At 42.6% G+C, this 19,356-nt stretch overlaps 1 protein-coding gene across 1 annotated transcript; it reads left to right on the top strand.

Annotated features, from left to right (window-relative positions):
- Positions 1-240: 240 nt before the first annotated feature.
- On the top strand, positions 241-18,876 carry ywhaba (tyrosine 3-monooxygenase/tryptophan 5-monooxygenase activation protein, beta polypeptide a). The gene is given in 6 exon segments (NM_001124468.1): positions 241-299; positions 16,568-16,868; positions 17,224-17,347; positions 17,681-17,844; positions 18,193-18,288; positions 18,421-18,876. Coding segments are annotated over 5 exon segments (735 nt in total). The 5' UTR covers positions 241-299; positions 16,568-16,574; the 3' UTR covers positions 18,478-18,876.
- The last annotated feature ends 480 nt before the right edge of the window (positions 18,877-19,356 follow it).

The raw sequence follows: 19,356 nt of genomic DNA, 5'->3' as shown, positions 1-19,356 counted from the left end.
TTACACTTTACATCGGACTGTAAGCAATCGCTTGGAGACAGTAACTATGGTGACCACTTACGTCATCGCATAGTGGCTCGCATACTCTCTATGACGTCAACTACCCTGCAGAATGCTTAGGAAACCCCGGAGTGCTGTTACCATAGATACTGGCGGGGGGAGGGGTGGAGTTTAGAGGAAGCGGAAGTGTTAGCGCAGGCGGAAGTGGTACTGCCCTGAAAATCCCGAGCAGCGAACGGAGGACAGCTTGGTACTCCCATCGTTTAGAGAAAAAGCAGGATTCAAAATACAAGCTAAATGTGAGTTCACTTGCATAAAAGTTCAATTATATTATTATCTCCTGGGTAAGATTGGTAATTGTGGGTTCATAATAACCCAACAATGTCTCCAATCGCTATCTGTGGCGGAAGGTGCCTATTGTGGTTTGGGGCTGGGTACAAGGATTTAGGCCGAGACGTGTGATTGAATAGCGAGCTAGAGCTCACAAGCTAGCTAGGAATTAGGTTATTGTAAATCACGTAGGGGAGATCTCAGATCTGCCCTGGGAAATATGAATCCAAATCCAAAATGGTACCGTAATGCTGATGTATATATCCACAGAAGACAGTTTTTTTTTGCAAGGCTAATGTTCCCTTGCCTGGTCTCCAGCTAATTTTACAAGTGAATGGACTGCAATGCACAGGTTTTTGCGATGACACTGGTGCTTAATAGCTACGAATTAAATGATATTTTCGTATATCCAACTCATTGGTAGCATTCAATTACTGTTGCTAGATAACGTTAGCTGGTTTGCTAACGGCAGATTTCATATTAAAATTCCGCAAGGGAATGCGACAGAGGGCGTTACTAGCTCTCCAGCTCCATCTTCAATGCCGGACTGGAATCTAGCAAGCTAGCGCTTTAGCGATTAGGTTGGCTACCGATTTTATAGCGCAATGGTGCAGTATATCCGCCATGGACTTTACATTTGACATCCGTGATCATAACTAGTCGATCGAAAGATGGTTATGTTGAAGGAAATTGTAGCGATAGTAAAACACAGTGACATTTAAGACACAGCCTTGGTAATGTAGGATACCATACTGTCATAGTATACCAGTTGTTTAAAAAAAAAAATCATAAATAAACTGATCTCAACTGGCGCAAGTGACACAGCCATTGTGAGCAAATCTGACCTTATCACAGTCGAAATTGACTTGAGATAACATGGCCACAAGAGCCGTGTAACTAACTATACATGGCCATAATAATAATAATAATACATTGGTTAAACAATAAAGCTAAGATCACCTGCTGCGTTGTCACTACTGCACGTTATTTCTTAGGGATGTATGTCCTTTGAAAACATGCCTTGCGTCTAGAGCTGGGTTTCACGTAAAAGTTATATGGTTAATTTCCTATAATGGTTGTTTAGAAGAAGAAAGTCTGCTGATTATGGCTTAAACTTTCTAGAGCCCCAATGGGGACAAATCGACATTTCTAAGAATGTCGTGTTTTCAAGATAGATTATCAGAAAACCACAATATTGGAGTTTGTTTAGTTGTGGCCAATCATAATGGACAAGTTTGCTTAAATATAATACCCAACATTTACCAAGCTGATCTTATATTGTCCTATGTCAGCATTATTTAGACATTCCGGTGTGGACAATATTTTCTTTATACCATTAAATGTGTGTTACTGGCCCAGAGAAAGGGGTTCCTTTCCTCTCAAAAAAAATGCTGAAAGTGTTCAAAGGTACATGTATACTGTGTTTTTAAAATATTTTTAATTACCTTTATTTAGCTAGGCAAGTCAGTTAAGAACAAATTATGATTTACAATGATGGCCTGTATGTCAATATATCAAATTAATTCAATCAATGCATGCATAACAAGAATCACTTTTTTTCTATTTTTTTATGAGCATTTGTTCTCATGTTGTCGTTTTGTGTCTTGGCTCCTTGTGTGCTGTGCACCTTCCTATTTACACACATACAGCAAGCCCCCCCCCCCCCCCCCCCCCCTTACAACTCCCAATAACAAAGATGAGATCCCTTCTTTCTCTCCTTTTTTTAAGACAAGAACTTTGAAAGTTTCTTCAAGTACAATTGCAAAAAGCATCAAGCGCTATGATGAAACAGGCTTTCATGTGGACCGCCACAGGAAAAGAAGACCCGGAGTTACCTCTGCTGCAGAGGATAAGTTCATTGGAGTTACCAGCCTCAGGAATTGTAGCTCAAATAAATGCTTCACAGAGTTCAAGTAACAGACACATCTCAACATCAACTGTTCAGATGAGTCTGCGTGAATCAGGCCTTAATGGTCAAATTGCTGCGAAGATACCACTACTAAAGGAAACCAATAAGAAGAAGAGACTTGCTTGGGTCAAAAAAAACCGAGTAACAGACATTACACCGATGGACATCGGTCCTTTTGATCTGAGTCCAAATGTGAGATTTTTGGTTCCAACTACTGTGGCTTTGTGAGACGCAGAGTAGATGAACGGATGATCTCGGCATGTGTGGTTACCACCGTGAAGCATGGAGGTGCTGCTGCTGCTGGGGTGCTTTGCTGGTGACACTGTTGATGATTTATTTAGAATTCATCTGTAACAGATGCCATTCATATTCTATCTCTGAAACTCACTTAGATAATACATTTGATACAGTGGTAGCAATACATTGCCTGCAATGACAACAAGCTTAGTTCGATGATGCTGTGACACACCGCCCCAGACCATGACGGACCCTCCACATCCAAATCGATCCTGCTCCAGAGTACAGGCCTCTGTGTAATGCTCATTCCTTCGACGATAAACGCAAATCCGACCATCACCTCTGGTGAGACACTGCGACTCGTCAGTGAAGAGCACTTTTTGCCAGTCCTGTCTGGTCCAGCGATGGTGGGTTTGTGCCCGTAGGCGACGTTGTTGACCGTGATGTCTGGTGAGGACCTGCCTTACAATCTAGAAGAAAAATAAACGTACACCTAATTAGCCGAGGTGCTGGCTAGCGGAGTAGAAAAATTAAAGAGAACTGCAGACTCTAGGAGCCGGACACTCTAGGAGCTCAGATGCAAAAATGTAATTACCAATGTTTCGACAGCCAAGCTGTCTTCATCAGGGTTCAATCAATTGTTGTTTGTATGCTGTTCTTTGTATGCCATTTTAATATTTGATAATTAACCAATGATATTAGGCCACTCTTGGCCATGATTACAGACACCGGTGTCTTTTGACAGAATATAAACGAGTCATCCCGCAGTATTTGTGAATATACCGTGATGAAGACAGCTTGGCTGTCGAAACATTGGTAATTACATTTTTGCATCTGAGCTCCTAGAGTGTCCGGCTGTTATTATATTTTCGAGGACCTGCCTTAGAACAGGCCTACAAGCTCTCAGTCCAGCCTCTCTCACCCTATTGTGGACAGTCTGAGCACCGATGGAGGGATTGCGCGTTCCTGGTGTAACTCGGGCAGTTGTTGCCATCCTGTACCTGTCCCGCAGGTGTGATGTTTGGATGTACCAATCCTGTGCAGGTGTTGTTACACGTGGTCTGTCTCCCTGTAGCGATGTCTTAGGCGTCTCACAGTACGGACATTGCAATTTATTGCCCTGGCCACATTTGCAGTCCTCATGCCTCCTTGCAGCATGTCTAAGGCACGTTCACAAAGGTAAGCAGGGACCCTAGGCATCTTTCTTTTGGTGTTTTTCAGAGTCAGTAGAAAGGCCTCTTTAGTGTCCTAAGATTTCATAACTGTGACCTTAATTGCCTATCGTCTGTAACCTCTTAACCTCTCTGGGATATGTGGGACGCTAGCGTCACACCTGGCCAAAAGCCAGGGAAAATGCAGAGCACCAAATTCAAATAAATTACTATAAAATCAAACTTTCATTTAATCACACATGCCATATAGCAAATTAAAGCTACACTTGTTGTGAATCCAGCCAACATGTCAGATTTCAAAAAGGCTTTTCGGCGAAAGCAACCAATGCTATTACCTAAACAAAGAGAGAAACCATATTTCAACCCTGCAGGCGCGACACAAAACGCAGAAATAAAAATATAATTCATGCCTTACCTTTGACAAGCTTATTTTGTTGGCACTCCAATATGTCCCATAAACATCACAAATGGTCCTTTTGTTCGATTAATTCCGTCGATATATATCCAAAATGTCAATTTATTTGGCGCATTTGATCCAGAAAAACACCGGTTCCAACTTGCTCAACGTGTCTACAAAATATCTCAAAAGTTACCTGAAACTTTGCCAAAACATTTCAATCTACTTTTGTAATACAACTTTAGGTATTTTTTAACATAAATAATCAATCAAATTGAAGACGGGATGATCTGTGTTCAATACAGGAAGAAAACAAACTGAAGCATGCTTTCTGGTCACGCGCCTCTATCTAACAGTACACTTCAAGTGACCCTCGTTCAAGATGACCGTACTTCATTACACAAAGGAATGACCTAAACCAATTTCTAAAGACTGTTGACATCCAGTGGAAGTGATAGGAATTGCAAGAAGGTTCCTTTAGAAATCTGGATTCCCAATGAAAACCCATTGAAAGAGAGTGAACTCAGGAAAAAAAATCGGAATGGTTTGTCCTCGGGGTTTCGCCTGCTAAATAAGTTCTCTTATACTCACAGACATGATTCAAACAGTTTTAGACACTTCGGAGTGTTTTCTATCCAAATCTACTAATAATATGCATATCTTATCTTCTGGTGATGAGTAGCAGGCAGTTGAATTTGGGGATGCATTTCATCTGGACGTGAAAATACTGCCCCCAAGAAGTTAAATGAAATTTGGGGGGGGGGGGGGGGGGGGCAACTCAGCTCCATTTATTGAATTGCGAAGCCCACTGATATTGCAAACTGCTTTAATGACTTTCATTGGCAAGATAAGCAAACTTAGGGATGACATGCCAGCAACAAACGCTGATACTACACATCCAAGTATATCGGACCATATTATGAAAGACAAGAATTGTACTTTTGAATTCCGTAAAGTCAGAGTGGAAGAGGTGAGAATTATTGTTGTCTATCAACAATGACAAGCCACCAGGGTCTGACAATCTAGATGGAAAATTACTGACGATAATGCCACTCCTATTTGCCACATCTTCAATTTAAGCCTACTAGAGAGTGTGTGCCCTCAGGCCTGGAGGGAAGCTGAAGTCATTCCGCTACCCTAGGATAGTAAAAGCCCCTTTTTACTGGCTCAAATAGCCAACCAATCAGCCAGTTACCAACCCGTAGTAAACCTCTGGATTTTGTTTTTGACCCGATACAATGCTATTTTACAGTAAACAAATTGACAACAGAATTTCAGCATGGTTATAGGGAAGGACACTCAACAAGCACAGCACTTACACAAATGACTGATTTGACTGAGAAATCTATGATAAAATGATTGTTGGGGCTGTCTTGCTAGACTTCAGTGCAGCGTTTGACATTATTGATCACTGTCTACTCCTGGAAAAACGTATGTGTTATGGCTTTACACCCCCTGCTATAATGTGGACAAAGAGTTACTTGTCTAACAAAACACAGAGGGTGTTCTTTAATGGAAGCCTATCAAATATAATCCAGTTTGAATCAGGAATTCCTCACGGTAGCTGTTTTTAGGCCCCTTGGTTTTTTACATTTTTACTAATGACATGCCACTGACTACGGCCAGAGTTTCTATGTATGCGGATGACTCAACATGATACATGTCAGCTACTACAGCGACTGATATGACTGCAACACTCAACAAAGAGCTGCAGTTAGAGTGGGTGGCGAGGAATAAATGAGCCCTAAATATTTCTAAAACTAAAAGCATTGTATTTGGGTCAAATCATTCACTAAACCTCAACTAAATCTTGTAATAAATCATGTGGAAATTTAGCAAGTTGAGGTGACTAAACCCTGTTTCTAGTCTGCATCGAAATAGCGGTCCTTGTGTACATAGCATCGAGCATGGTGGCGACACAGTTGAGAGAGTGCCACCAAATGGCTTGAACACAGCCTGTAGGCTGTTTTGTTGAGCAGTGGTTCAATGCCATGACAGAGGGTATCACGTCGCTGCAGGTGCAGTTGATGAGCTTATTTCTCGAGTCAGTTGTTCGAAAGGAGCTAGCTAGTGTGTTCATATGCCTTTGAAATGGCAGCAGCGGTATGACAACCAGCACATTCATGAGCATGAAATACGACTTTCCTCAGTACGACATCCTTGACGACCCACTGTGCTATCAGACTCCGCATGCTCATCGCTGGTTCAAATGTCAGTTGTGAAGCTAATAGCAGTGATGCTATTAGCAGTGACGCTATTACATCTAAAAAATAGTGCACTTGGTAGTGTGTACCGGTGCTCGACCAGTCGGCGGAAGCCAACATCTCCCACGACAGAGAGCGGTTGATTGTCAAGGGCAATGTATTCCATTATCTTGGCGTTAATGGATTTCTCCTCCGAGCTGTCTCGCTGAAATGTTCTTACTCTTTCAAATGACTGCTCGATCCACACAGCACACTTGCTAGGTTAGGAATGCTGTGTAGCTCTAAATTTTACTTGCACGTCAGCTTTGACATCGGTTTTGCACATCGGCGTTAAACTAGACATTGAGCCATTGTTGATGGTGGCATTTTTTCGTCCGATTCTGATATTTCGTGCATCCCTAGTTACTACATGATTTTGTGTTATTTTATAGTTTTGATGTCTTCACTATTCTACAATGAAGAAAGTAGTAAAGTGATTGAGTAGCTGTGTCCAAACTTTTGACTGTATATCGTAAATTGCCCTTAAGTTAATAAAATGTAGATTGTTTTTTGGCTATTGCCAGCCCTACTTAAAATATAGAAATTATGTAACTAGTATTGTATTTTTGTATCATCTTTAAAATGAACAAGATAAAACAAACATTCAGATAGGATGATGGGGACAATTTCAGTGAAAAATATAAGAGGGCAACAGTACTTGTGCAAGGTTTCAGAATGATAACTTCCAAAATGAGTGTGCTTACATGACATTTATCATGAAGTCACCCAGGTGTCCCACACAAGTAGCCCAAATGTAAATTTGGCCCAAGTGGCCAAATTGGTGAAGGTATACATTTTGAAACAAATAACTATATACAAAATACCAAAATGGTATTCTAACACCCCACCCCAAAATAAATTGAGGGAAATAAATGAAAACAAATAATTATTTATTTAAAAAATATATGAACAAATAAATATATATAGATTTACAAAATTAATATGGGTAACTATTTACACACTTTCAATATTTTGAAGACCCTCAGTCCTCTATCAAATCAATTTATATAGCCCCAGCCTAAAACCCCAAACAGCAAGCAATGCAGGTGTAGAAGCACGGTGGCTAGGAAAAACACCCTAGAGAGGCAAAAACCTAGGAAGAAACCTAGAGGAACCAGGCTATGAGGGGTGGCCAGTCCTCTTCTGGCTGTGCCGGGTGGAGATCACAGTGGTTGTAGAGGGTGTAACAGGACAACACCTCAAGAGTAAAAATGAACAGTTTAGGGTTCCATAGCCGCAGGCAGAACAGTTGAAAGGCCAGGTGGACTGGGGACAGCAAGGAGTCGTCATGCCAGGTATTCCTGACGCATGGTCCTAGGGCTCAGGTCCTCCGAAAGAGAGAATTAGAGAGAGCATACTTAAATTCACACAGGACACCGGATAAGACTCCCATTCGGAGTCAGTGTCACTGTGAAAGAAAATGTTCAGTTAGAATAGTTTCACATATGAGCCCTGTACCAACAGGTATGATAAACATATATATATATATATATATATATATATATATATATATATATATATATATATATATATATATATATATATATATATATATATATATATATATATATATATATATATATATATATATATATATATATATATATATATATATATATATATATATATAGAGAGAGAGAGTTGAAGGTTGAATATCCCTTCAACAAGCTTCCCACAATAAGTTGGGTGAATTTTTGCATGTTCCTCCTGACAGAACTGGTGTCAGGTTTGTAGGCCTCCTTGCTCGCATATGCTTTTTCACTTCTGCCCACACATTTTCTATAGGATTGAGGTCAGGGATTTGTGATGGCCACTCCAATACCTTGACTTTGGAAGTATGCTTGGGGTCATTGTAAATTTGGAAGACCCATTTGCGACCCAGCTTTAACTTCCTGACTGATGTCTTGAGATGTTGCTTCCAATATATCCACATAATTTTCCTCCCTCATGATGCCATCTATTTTGTGAGGCGCACCAGTCCCTCCTGCAGCAAAGCACCCCCACAAGATGATGCTGCCACCCCCTGTGCATCACGGTTGGGATGGTGTTCTTCGGCTTGCATGCCTTCCACTTTTTCCCTCAAACATAACGATGGTCATTATGGCCACGCATTTCTATTTTTGTTTCATCAGACCAGAGGACATTTCTCCAAAAAGTACGATCTTTGTCCCCATGTGCAATTGCAAATCGTAGTCTGGCTTTTTTATGGCGGTTTTGGAGCTGTGGCTTCTTCCTTGCTGAGCGACCTTTCAGGTTATGTTGATATAGGACTCGTTTTACTGTGGATATAGATACTTTTGTACCTGTTTCCTCCAGCATCTTCACAAGGTCCTTTTGCTGTAGTTCTGGGATTGATTTGCACTTTTCGCATTAAAGTAAGTTCATCTTTTGGAGCCTTCCTGAGTGGTATGACGGCTGCGTGGTACCATGGTGTTTATACTTGCGTACTATTATTTGTACAGATGAGCGTGGTACCTTCAGGCATTTGGAAGGTCAGACTTGTGGAGGTGTACAATTTTTCTTGGCTGATTTCTTTTGATTTTCCCATGATGTCAAGCAAAGAGGCACCGAGTTTGAAGATAGGCCTTGAAATACATCCACTGGTACACCTCCAATTGACTCAAATTATGTAAATTAGCCTATCAGAAGCTTCTAAAGCCATGACTTCATTTTCTGGAATTTTCCAAGCTAAAAAATATTTTTCCAAGGTAAAAATCTGTCATTCTGTCCCTGAGCAAGGCAGTTAACCCACTGTTCCCTGGGCGCCGAAGACGTGGATGCCGATGAAGGCAGCCCTCCGCACAACTGATTCAGAGGGGTTGGGTTAAATGCGGAAGACACATTTCAGTTGAATGCATTCAGACATTCAACTGACTAGGTAACAGTCACACTGTAAATTAAAGGAATGGGTGGATTTTTCCTTTAAGTTGTTTGGCAAATGCACATGTTTTAGAAACTTTAACCTGCTCTTTTCTGGTTAGGAAATCAAAGTTCGCCTGCATGAAGAATTATTTGAAAAGATTGCTTTTTGGTAAGCTGAAGCTCCTTTCCCTTTGTCAATTACCCACACTGCGCTGTAGTCTCTTCAATCACAAGGCAGTTAATACTATTGTCACCCATCAGAATATTATCACCCATCAGAATATTGTAACTCTAATCTGGTCTTTAAGCTACATCTATTATTACTACATCTATGTGTAAAATTAGTTTTGATATAGTTTAGGTCAGGTGTCACTAGCCTTCTCAAGATCACTTTCTGAGTCAAAATGCAACCCGAGATCTACTGCTCAGATTTTCTTTTAACGTGTCTTAAAACATTTAAGTCTATGCAACACTAACCTATTAAAAACAGTACTGTAGCAATGAGATTTGTGCAATGGGCTATAGGCCCAATACGTTATCACCGCACATTGGCTGCGTGAATTGCCCTCCCAATGCATTGTCCCCCGTCCCCAAAAAAGTTAATTTAAAACTGTGAGTTATATGATCACAGCGGTAATAGATAAGTCATTGTATTACTTTTGAGTCACAGCTGATTGAGCATACATTTAAATAATTTGCTTATTTTTTACTTTACTGGGCTGATGGTGCCTGCATCTGATGGTCAGTCTCAGCGGAGGGAGAGAGCAGCTGACTGAGGGTCTGTCTTCCCTTTCCTCTGCTGACACTGACCAAAAAGGGACACCGTTTTCTAGCTGATGACAACTCACGCACCACAAATTCATGCTGTGAACAGAGAAAGTGAAATATCAAATCAAATTTTATTTGTCACGGTTAGCAGATGTTAATGAGAGTGTAGCGAAATGCTTGTGCTTCTAGTTCCGACAATGCAGTAATAACCAACAAGTAATCTAGCTAACAATTCCAAAACTACTACCTTACACAAGTGTAAGGGGATATGTACAAGTGTAAGGGGATATGTACATAAAGATATATGAATGAGTGATAGTATAGAGCGGAATAGGCAAGATACAGTAGATGGTATTGAGTGCAGTATAGACATATGAGATGAGTATGTAAACAAAGTGGCATAGTTAAAGTAGCTAGTGATACATGTATTACATAAAGATGCAGTAGATGATATAGAGTACAGTATATACGTATACATATGAGATGAATAATGTAGGGTATGTAAACATTATATTAGGTAGCATTGTTTAAAGTGGCTAGTGATATATTTTACATCATTTCCCATCGATTCCCATTATTAAAGTGGCTGGAGTTGAGTCAGTGTGTTGGCAGCAGCCACTCAATGTTAGTGGTGGCTGTTTAACAGTCTGATGGCCTTGAGATAGAAGCTGTTTTTCAGTCTCTCGGTCCCAGCTTTGATGCACCTGTACTGACCTCGCCTTCTGGATGATAGCGGGGTGAACAGGCAGTGGCTCGGGTGGTTGTTGTCCTTGATGGTCTTTATGGCCTTCCTGTGACATCGGGTGGTGTAGGTGTCCTGGAGGGCAGGTAGTTTGCCCCCGGTGATGCGTTGTGCAGACCTCACTACCCTCTGGAGAGCCTTACGGTTGTGGGCGGAGCAGTTGCCATACCAGGCGGTGATACAGCCCGACAGGATACTCTCGATTGTGCATCTGTAGAAGTTTGTGTGCTTTTGGTGACAAGCCAAATTTCTTCAGCCTCCTGAGGTTGAAGAGGCGCTGCTGCGCCTTCTTCACGATGCTGTCTGTGTGGGTGGACCAATTCAGTTTGTCTGTGATGTGTACGCCGAGGAATTTAACTTACTACCCTCTCCGCTACTGTTCCATCGATGTGGATAGGGGGGTGTTCCCTCTGCTGTTTCCTGAAGTCCACAATCATCTCCTTAGTTTTGTTGACGTTGAGTGTGAGGTTATTTTCCTGACACCACACTCCGAGGGCCCTCACCCTGTAGGCCGTCTCGTCGTTGTTGGTAATCAAGCCTACCACTGTTGTGTCGTCCACAAACTTGATGATTGAGTTGGAGGCGTGCGTGGCCACGCAGTCGTGGGTGAACAGGGAGTACAGGAGAGGGCCCCAGTGTTGAGGATCAGCAGGGTGGAGATGTTGTTGCCTACCCTCACCACCTGGGGGCGGCCCATCAGGAAGTCCAGTACCCAGTTGCACAGGGCGGGGTCGAGACCCAGGGTCTCGAGCTTGATGACCAGCTTGGAGGGCACTATGGTGTTAAATGCCGAGCTGTAGTCGATGAACAGCATTCTCACATAGGTATTCCTCTTGTCCAGATGTGTTAGGGCAATGTGCAGTGTGGTTGAGATTGCATCGTCTGTGGACCTATTTGGGCGGTAAGCAAATTGGAGTGGGTCTAGGGTGTCGGGTAGGGTGGAGGTGATATGGCCCTAGTCTCTCAAAGCACTTCATGATGACGGAAGTGAGTGCTACGGGGTAGTCGTTTAGCTCAGTTACCTTAGCTTTCTTGGGAACAGGAACAATGGTGGCCCTCTTGAAGCATGTGGGAACAACAGACTGGGATAGGGATTGATTGAATGAATATGTCTGTAAACACACCAGCCATCTGGTCTGCGCATGCTCTGAGGGCGCGTCTGGGCCTGCAGCCTTGCGAGGGTTGACACGTTTAAATGTTTTCCTCACGTCGGCTGCTGTGAAGGAGAGTCCGCATGTTTTAGTTGCGGGCCGTGTCAGTGGCACTGTATTGTCCTCAAAGCGAGCAAAAAAGTTATTTAGTCTGCCTGGGAGCAAGACATCCTGGTCCGTGACGGGGCTGGTTTTCTTTTTGTAGTCCGTGATTGACTGTAGACCCTGCCACATACCTCTTGTGTCTGAGCCGTTGAATTGAGATTCTACTTTGTCTCTATACTGACGCTTAGCTTGTTTGATTGCCTTGCGGAGGGAATAGTTACACTGTTTGTATTCGGTCATGTTTCCGGTCACCTTGCCCTGATTAAAAGCAGTGGTTCGCGCTTTCAGTTTCACGCCAATGCTGCCATCAATCCACGGTTTCTGGTTTGGGAATGTTTTAATCGTTGCTATGGGAACGACATCTTCAACGCACGTTCTAATGAACTTGCTCACCGAATCAGCGTATTCGTCAATGTTGTTGTCTGACGCAATACGAAACATATCCCAGTCCACGTGATGGAAGCAGTCTTGGTGGAATCAGATTGGTCGGACTAGCGTTGAACAGACCTCAGCGCGGGAGCTTCTTGTTTTAGTTTCTGTCTGTAAGCAGGGATCAACAAAATGGAGTCGTGGTCAGCTTTTTACGAAAGGAGAGCGGGGCAGGGCCTTATATGCGTCGCAGAAGTTAGAATAGCAATGATCCAAGGTTTTTCCAGCCCTGGTTGCGCAATCGATATGCTGATACAATTTAGGGAGTCTTGTTTTCAGATTAGCCTTGTTAAAATCCCCAGCTACAATGAATGCAGCCTCCGGATATATGGATTCCAGTTTGCAAAGAGTCAAATAAAGTTCGTTCAGAGCCATCGATGTGTCTGCTTGGGGGGGAATATATACGGCTGTGATTATAATCGAAGAGAATTCCCTTGGTAGATAATGCGGTCGACATTTGATTGTGAGGAATTCTAAATCAGGTGAACAGAAGGACTTGAGTTCCTGTATGTTGTTGTGGCCACACCACGTCACGTTAACCATCTTCTTACCAGAAAGATGTTTATTTCTGTCCGCGCGATGTGTGGAGAAACCAGCTGGATATTAAAAAATAACCAAGACGCTAATAAAAACGCAAGCCTATCGATACACTTTCCTACTCATTCGTTACAGCTGCAGCGCTGGTTGTAGCACGAGTGGAAGTGGGAAGAATATGCATTTTATGGCTTATAAAGGTGTTGAATAAAAAGAGTTGACAGTGCTGAGTAAGGACTTACATGAACTCACTCATAAAAACAGCAGCTCTCGTCATGGTTTAAAAAAAAAAATCTTGCAGTATCAGTTTTAATGTAGCTTTTTTTTAAATTCCTGCTACATTACTGCAGACACGGTAAACTGAGCCACACGATTGGCCAGCGGTAGGCCTTTAGTGCACTTGATTTACTCTCCGGGCCAGCCTGGAAGGCAGGGTCCGTAACTTCAGACACATGTTTCAAAATGCAAACTCTTTGCCTGCTCAGCGCTCAGGCCAGCTAAACCTTTTTTACAGAAATGTTTGTCGATCGACTGAAAGCGATTGGTTGGTGACCACTGGTTAGGGTGTAGTTTCAACCTATTTTAATAGTATTTTTGTTCAACTAGGCAAGTCCGTTAAGAACAAATTCTTATTTTACAATGATGGCCTAACCCGGACGACACTAGGCCAATTGTGCCCGCCCTATGGGACTCCTGATCACGTCTGGTTGTGATACAGCCCGGGATCGAACCAGAGTCTGTAGTGATGCCTCTAGCACTGAGATGCAGTGTTTTAGACCGCTGTGCCACTCGGGAGCCCATGGGCCATTGTCAGATGGCAGCCAAGTGCAAGGGGGGAAAATTACATGTCCTCAGTGTTTTGAATAGGCTTATTTAAGAAAAGTCAAGGATGGGGGGGGCATGACTTTGAAAATGGCAGAATAATTCAAATGTTAAATTCATATATGATCTCAATGATGCTCTCTGAGTTTAGTTGTCTATGATTAGTCTCTCCTCGGTCATCTTTCAAATACCCACGTGATGTTGTATGCTCCTGAAAACCAATGAGTAGATGGGAGAGGTGGGACTTCCAGCATGTCAAGTGTCTCAAAAATAGACATGTTATATTTTATCGTTTGACTACGCATACTCTCGTTCAGGCCTGTGAGCGCCGTGGGTGAAATGGTTGAATAACATGTACACTACCAGTCAAAAGTTTGGACACACATACTCATTCAAGGGTTTGTTATTCTTTTTTTTATTGTTATTATTTTCTACATTGTAGAATAATAGTGAAGACATCAACTATGAAATAACACATTAAATCCTGTAGTAACCAAGAAAGTGTTAAACAAATCCAAATATATTTTAGATAATTCAAAGTAGCTACCCTTTGCCTTGATGACAGTTTTGCACAGTCTTGGCATTCTCTCAACCAGCTTCCCCTGGAATACTTTTCCAACAGTCTTGAAGGAGTTCCCACATATGCTGAGCACTTGTTGGCTGCTTTTCCTTCACTCTGCGGTCCAACTTATCCCAAACCATCTCAATTGGGTTGAGGTTGGGTGATTGTGGAGGCCAGGTCATCTGATGCAGCACTCCGTCACTCTCTTTCTCGGTCAAATAGCCCTTATACAGCCTGGAGGTGTGTTCGGTCATTGTCCTGTTGAAAAACAAATGATAGTCCCACTAAGCGCAAACCAGATGCGATGGCATATCGCTGCAGAATGCTGTGGTTGCCATGCTGGTTAATTGTGCCTTGAATTCTAAATAAATTAAGAATATTGTCACCAGCAAAGCACCATAACACCACCTCCTCCATGCTTCATGGTGGGAACCACGCATGTGCCGATCATCCGTTCACCTACTCTGCATCTCAGAAAGACACGGTGGTTAGAACCGAAAATGTATAATTTGGACTCTTCAGACCAAAGGAGATTTTCACCTGTCTATTGTCCATTGCTCTCTTATTATTGGTGTCCGTTAGTAGTGGTTTCTTTGCAGCAATTTAACCATGAAGGCCTGATTCACGCAGTCTCCTCTGAACAGTTGATTTTGAGATGTCTGTTACTTGAACTCTGTGAAGCATTTATTTGGGCTACAATTTCTGAAGCTGGTAACTCTAATGAACTTATCCTCTGCAGCAGAGGTAACTCTGGGTCTTGATGGATGATGGGTTTTTGCGACTGTACTTGAAGAAATGTTCCGTATTAACTGACCTTTGTCTTAAAGTAATGATGGACTGTCATTTCTCTTTGCTTTTATGAGCTGTTCTTACCATAACATGGACTTGGTCTTTAACCAAATAGAGCTATCTTCTGTATATCACCCCTACCTTGTCACAACATAAATGCTTGGCTCAAATGTATTAAGGAGGAAAGAAATTCCACAAATTGACTTTTAACAAGGCACACCTGCTAATTGAAATGCATTCCAGGTGAATACCTCGTGAAGCTGGTTGAGAGAATGCCAAGAGTGTGCAAAGCTGTCATCAAGACAAAGGGTGGCTACTTTGAAAAATCTTAAGTAAAAATGTATATTTTGGATTTATTAAACACGTGTTATTTCATAGTTTTGATATCTTCACTATTATTCTACAATTGTAGAAAATAGTACAAATGTGGCCTCCCGAGTGGCGCAGTGGTCGAAGGCACTGCATCGCAGTTGCTAGCTGTGCCACTAGAGATCCTGGTTCGAGTCCAGGCTCTGTTACAGCCGGCCGCGAACAGGAGACTTATGGGGTGGCGCACAATTGGCCCAGCGTCATCCGGGTTAGGCGAGGGTTTGGCTGGCAGGGATGTCCTTGTTCCATCGTGCTCTAGCGACTCCTGTGGCTGGCCGGGTGCATGCACGCTGACACGGTCGCCAGGTGTAGTGTTTCCTCCGAACACGTTGGTGTCGTACGGGAGTTGCAGCGATGAGACAAGACTGTAACTACCAATTGGACACCATGAAATTTGGGAGAAAATGGGTTAAAAGTAAAAACAAAAAATCAAGATAAACCCGCGAATGAGTAGGTGTCCAAACCTTTGACTGGTACATTTATTTTGCAACGCTCGTGCACGGAATGTAGCCGCTGTGGTTTGCATGTAAGGGAGTAGTTCCTGACGGGTATCTGAAAGGTTTTTTGATGTTTATTAATCAATTTGATCGTGTAGCCTATTGAATACTCAATAATTTTCCATTTGAAGAACACTTGCAGGTTTTGGGTCAGTTCCATTTAAATTCAGTCAAGTAAACTTGCTTTTCAGTTTACTTCCAGAATTAACTGAATTAAAATGAAATTGACCCGGACATGTCTGGACATGCTATTGGGTTGTCTTTATATCCGTATATTAATGCATATTTAAAAATCCTAATCATTATCAGTCAGAGAGACGTCTGTGCTAATAGGCTATTGGTTTGTTGGGCATTTTATTACGCCTAATAACTGAGTATTCAGTAGGCTACATGATAAAACTGATTAATAAAATCAGAACATTCTAAAACTTTTCAGGACCCACAGAGGTGCACATTAATGTTCTAGCCCAGTACAAGCACACCAGATGCATCTAATCAGGTCTGTTAGTATACGACTATATAAAAACATGTCATCCCCTTGGGTCCACAGTACTAGGATTGTAGAATGGGTAACCTCATACTTTCTAACACTACTAATAACTGTTGCTTGGTGTGACTATGACCACAATAACTCTGTGCCATTTCACAGCCCCGACATGGACAAGAACGACCTGGTACAGAAGGCTAAGCTGGCCGAGCAGGCCGAACGCTATGACGACATGGCGGCGGCGATGAAAGCGGTGACGGAGCAGGGCGGCGAGCTCTCCAACGAGGAGCGCAACCTGCTGTCGGTGGCCTACAAGAATGTCGTGGGGGCGCGTCGCTCCTCCTGGCGCGTCATCTCCAGCATCGAGCAGAAGACCGAAGGCAACGAGAAGAAGCAGCAGATGGCCCGTGAATACCGCGAGAAGATTGAGGCCGAGCTGCAGGACATCTGCAAGGATGTGCTGGTGAGAGAGCTTGCTAGTCTATGCAAGCGGGGGCTTGCTAGTCTATGTGCCCTACATCGCTTTTAAAGGAGTCCCTTGATGCTATGGGGACGGGGTGATATAACGTGACACTGGGGAGTTACATTCATTTAGAGTCCAGGCAATTTGGGAATGTGGTTGGAAGTGGAAATTGTACAGGGAAAATGCCCTATTTACACAACAAGCATTTTTCATTTAGCGTGAATGTGAGCTGGAATGAATTTGACACCAAAGCAAGGTTGCAGAGCATCTATTTTTGGTTAATCTTTTGTGTGGTCCTGTGTGTTGAAAGAGTGGAGTTGACTGACACCCAATCAACCCCTTTTCTTGGTTTTAGGCACTCCTCGACAATTACCTCATTGCCAATGCGACTCAGGCAGAAAGCAAGGTGTTCTACCTTAAAATGAAAGGTGACTACTACAGATATCTGTCCGAGGTGGCATCTGGAGACTCAAAAAAGAGTAAGTAGATCTCTGTTCTGTGAGGAAGCTTCCGAGTCACACTGTTGCCAAGAACCCATAATTGTTAATTGGCCACTTTTCCTCAGCCTCTGATTATCATGGAAATAAGCAAAACCTACATTTTTATAATCTGCTGCTTGCAGTGCTTTTTAAGGCTTAAGTGGTATCATCACTGGCCTGATTTGATGTCCACAGTACATAATATCTAGACAATGTTCAATCAGTATCCATTATACAGGAGATGCTCTGTGAAATGAAACATTAATTCTCTTCAACAAAAGCATGATGAGTGAATGGTGTTAATTCATTGGGCCCCTTCGCTCCCCATCACAGCCACAGTGGAGAACTCCCAGCAGGCCTACCAGGAGGCATTTGACATCAGCAAGAAGGACATGCAGCCGACACACCCCATCAGGCTGGGCCTCGCTCTCAACTTTTCCGTCTTCTATTACGAGATCCTCAACTCCCCCGAGCAAGCCTGCAGTTTGGCGAAGGCGGTGGGGCACCGTTATACTCTCACACACGTTACACCATCACACTGCAGTGACTGCGTGATACAGAAGGAGCCTTTTTTGGCCTCCGAATCAATACGGAGTGCAAACACGCCCCTCCTGCTCAGCTTTTTTACACAAACCTGCTCGTTAACACCGGTGCTTGTGCTGTTGGCATTTGCCAAATATTTAAATGAAAAATAGACTGTTGACTGTTGTGATGGTGCTTTGTCATCTGGAGTACCAAGCTTTGTCAATTGGTAAAGTGTTTTGGAGGCATTTTATGCTGTGGTATTCTGAGCCTTATAAAACATGTTTTTTTTACCCCCTTCCATATACCTATTTTCCCTATAGGCTTTCGATGAAGCGATCGCCGAACTTGACACCTTGAACGAGGACTCTTACAAAGACAGCACCTTGATCATGCAGCTACTAAGGGACAATCTCACTGTAAGTGCTTACTGCCAATATGTGCCTTGCCAATGTCATGCCATTCAAATGCATTATCGTTCGATAGACTTGGAACTGAATGCCTCGAGTGTATGAATCCAATGTTTTTTTGTTTTTTCCCCCTCTCTACAGCTGTGGACATCAGAAAACCAGGGTGACGAGGGGGATGCCGGCGAAGGGGAGAACTAAAGGCGTTGCACATCACTGTTAATCCACCCACACTCTTCTTTCTCTTATTTTACACATATACAGCCCATACATCCCTGCTCCATCCAGCCCCCTCCCTTTCTGTATGACAAGCAGCATGAATTGTACCTGACCTACCAGTTGTGCCCTTTCTCAGATATGCTCAGTTGTTAACAAGCAGAGTATTGTTTTGTGAGGATAAAAGAAAAAGAAATTTACCCGGTTGAGTGGCAAGGCCATTCACCCCCCCTTCCCCTTTTGATTCTCTCCTAACATTTCATAAAGATATGTTCTTTCACCTAGCAAGATATGCATTTTAGTATCCTTTTTTGCTTTGCTAGTGTACTGGCGATTGCTGGTTTTTATTCAAAAAGGTCATTAAACTGTCCGTTTATTTTCAACAAACACTGTGATGCTTAGTTTTTCTCCACATAATCACAAGTTCTGGTCGCTAAAATTCAGTACTGTATGTAGCAGTGCAATTCTGCTGTGGCCTCATAGAGAATGGTAGAAGAGGTTGTATTGTGACACTGACTAACATGCATATTGCTGTGTATTGTACATTTTATTTTGGATCTGAAACTAAAATGAATACAAGGGACCCTAGGTTTTGCCATTCAATGTATGTCCAGCTGAAAAGAAAAAAAACATTCCATTAGAACCTAACATTAAAGATAGACTCAGCGAAATAACGTTGCAGCACTGCAGATATTGAGATGAGCAAGACTTTGGTCTTACACGGTCACACAGTATCTGTGCATGCGCACAGGTTTGCTTCACATTGTTAGTGTGGTAGGTACGAGACCAAGACAGAGTGAAAGTTGAGCTCCCACTTCAGCGCTCTTAGTTGCGGAAATAGACCCACTATGCTGTTTACTTTCT

The sequence above is a fragment of the Oncorhynchus mykiss genome, chromosome 7 (genome assembly GCF_013265735.2).
Source record: "Oncorhynchus mykiss isolate Arlee chromosome 7, USDA_OmykA_1.1, whole genome shotgun sequence".
Lineage (NCBI taxonomy): Eukaryota > Metazoa > Chordata > Actinopteri > Salmoniformes > Salmonidae > Oncorhynchus > Oncorhynchus mykiss.
The sequence above is the reverse complement of the archived record's forward strand: the minus strand, read 5'-3'. Positions and strand labels throughout refer to the sequence as shown.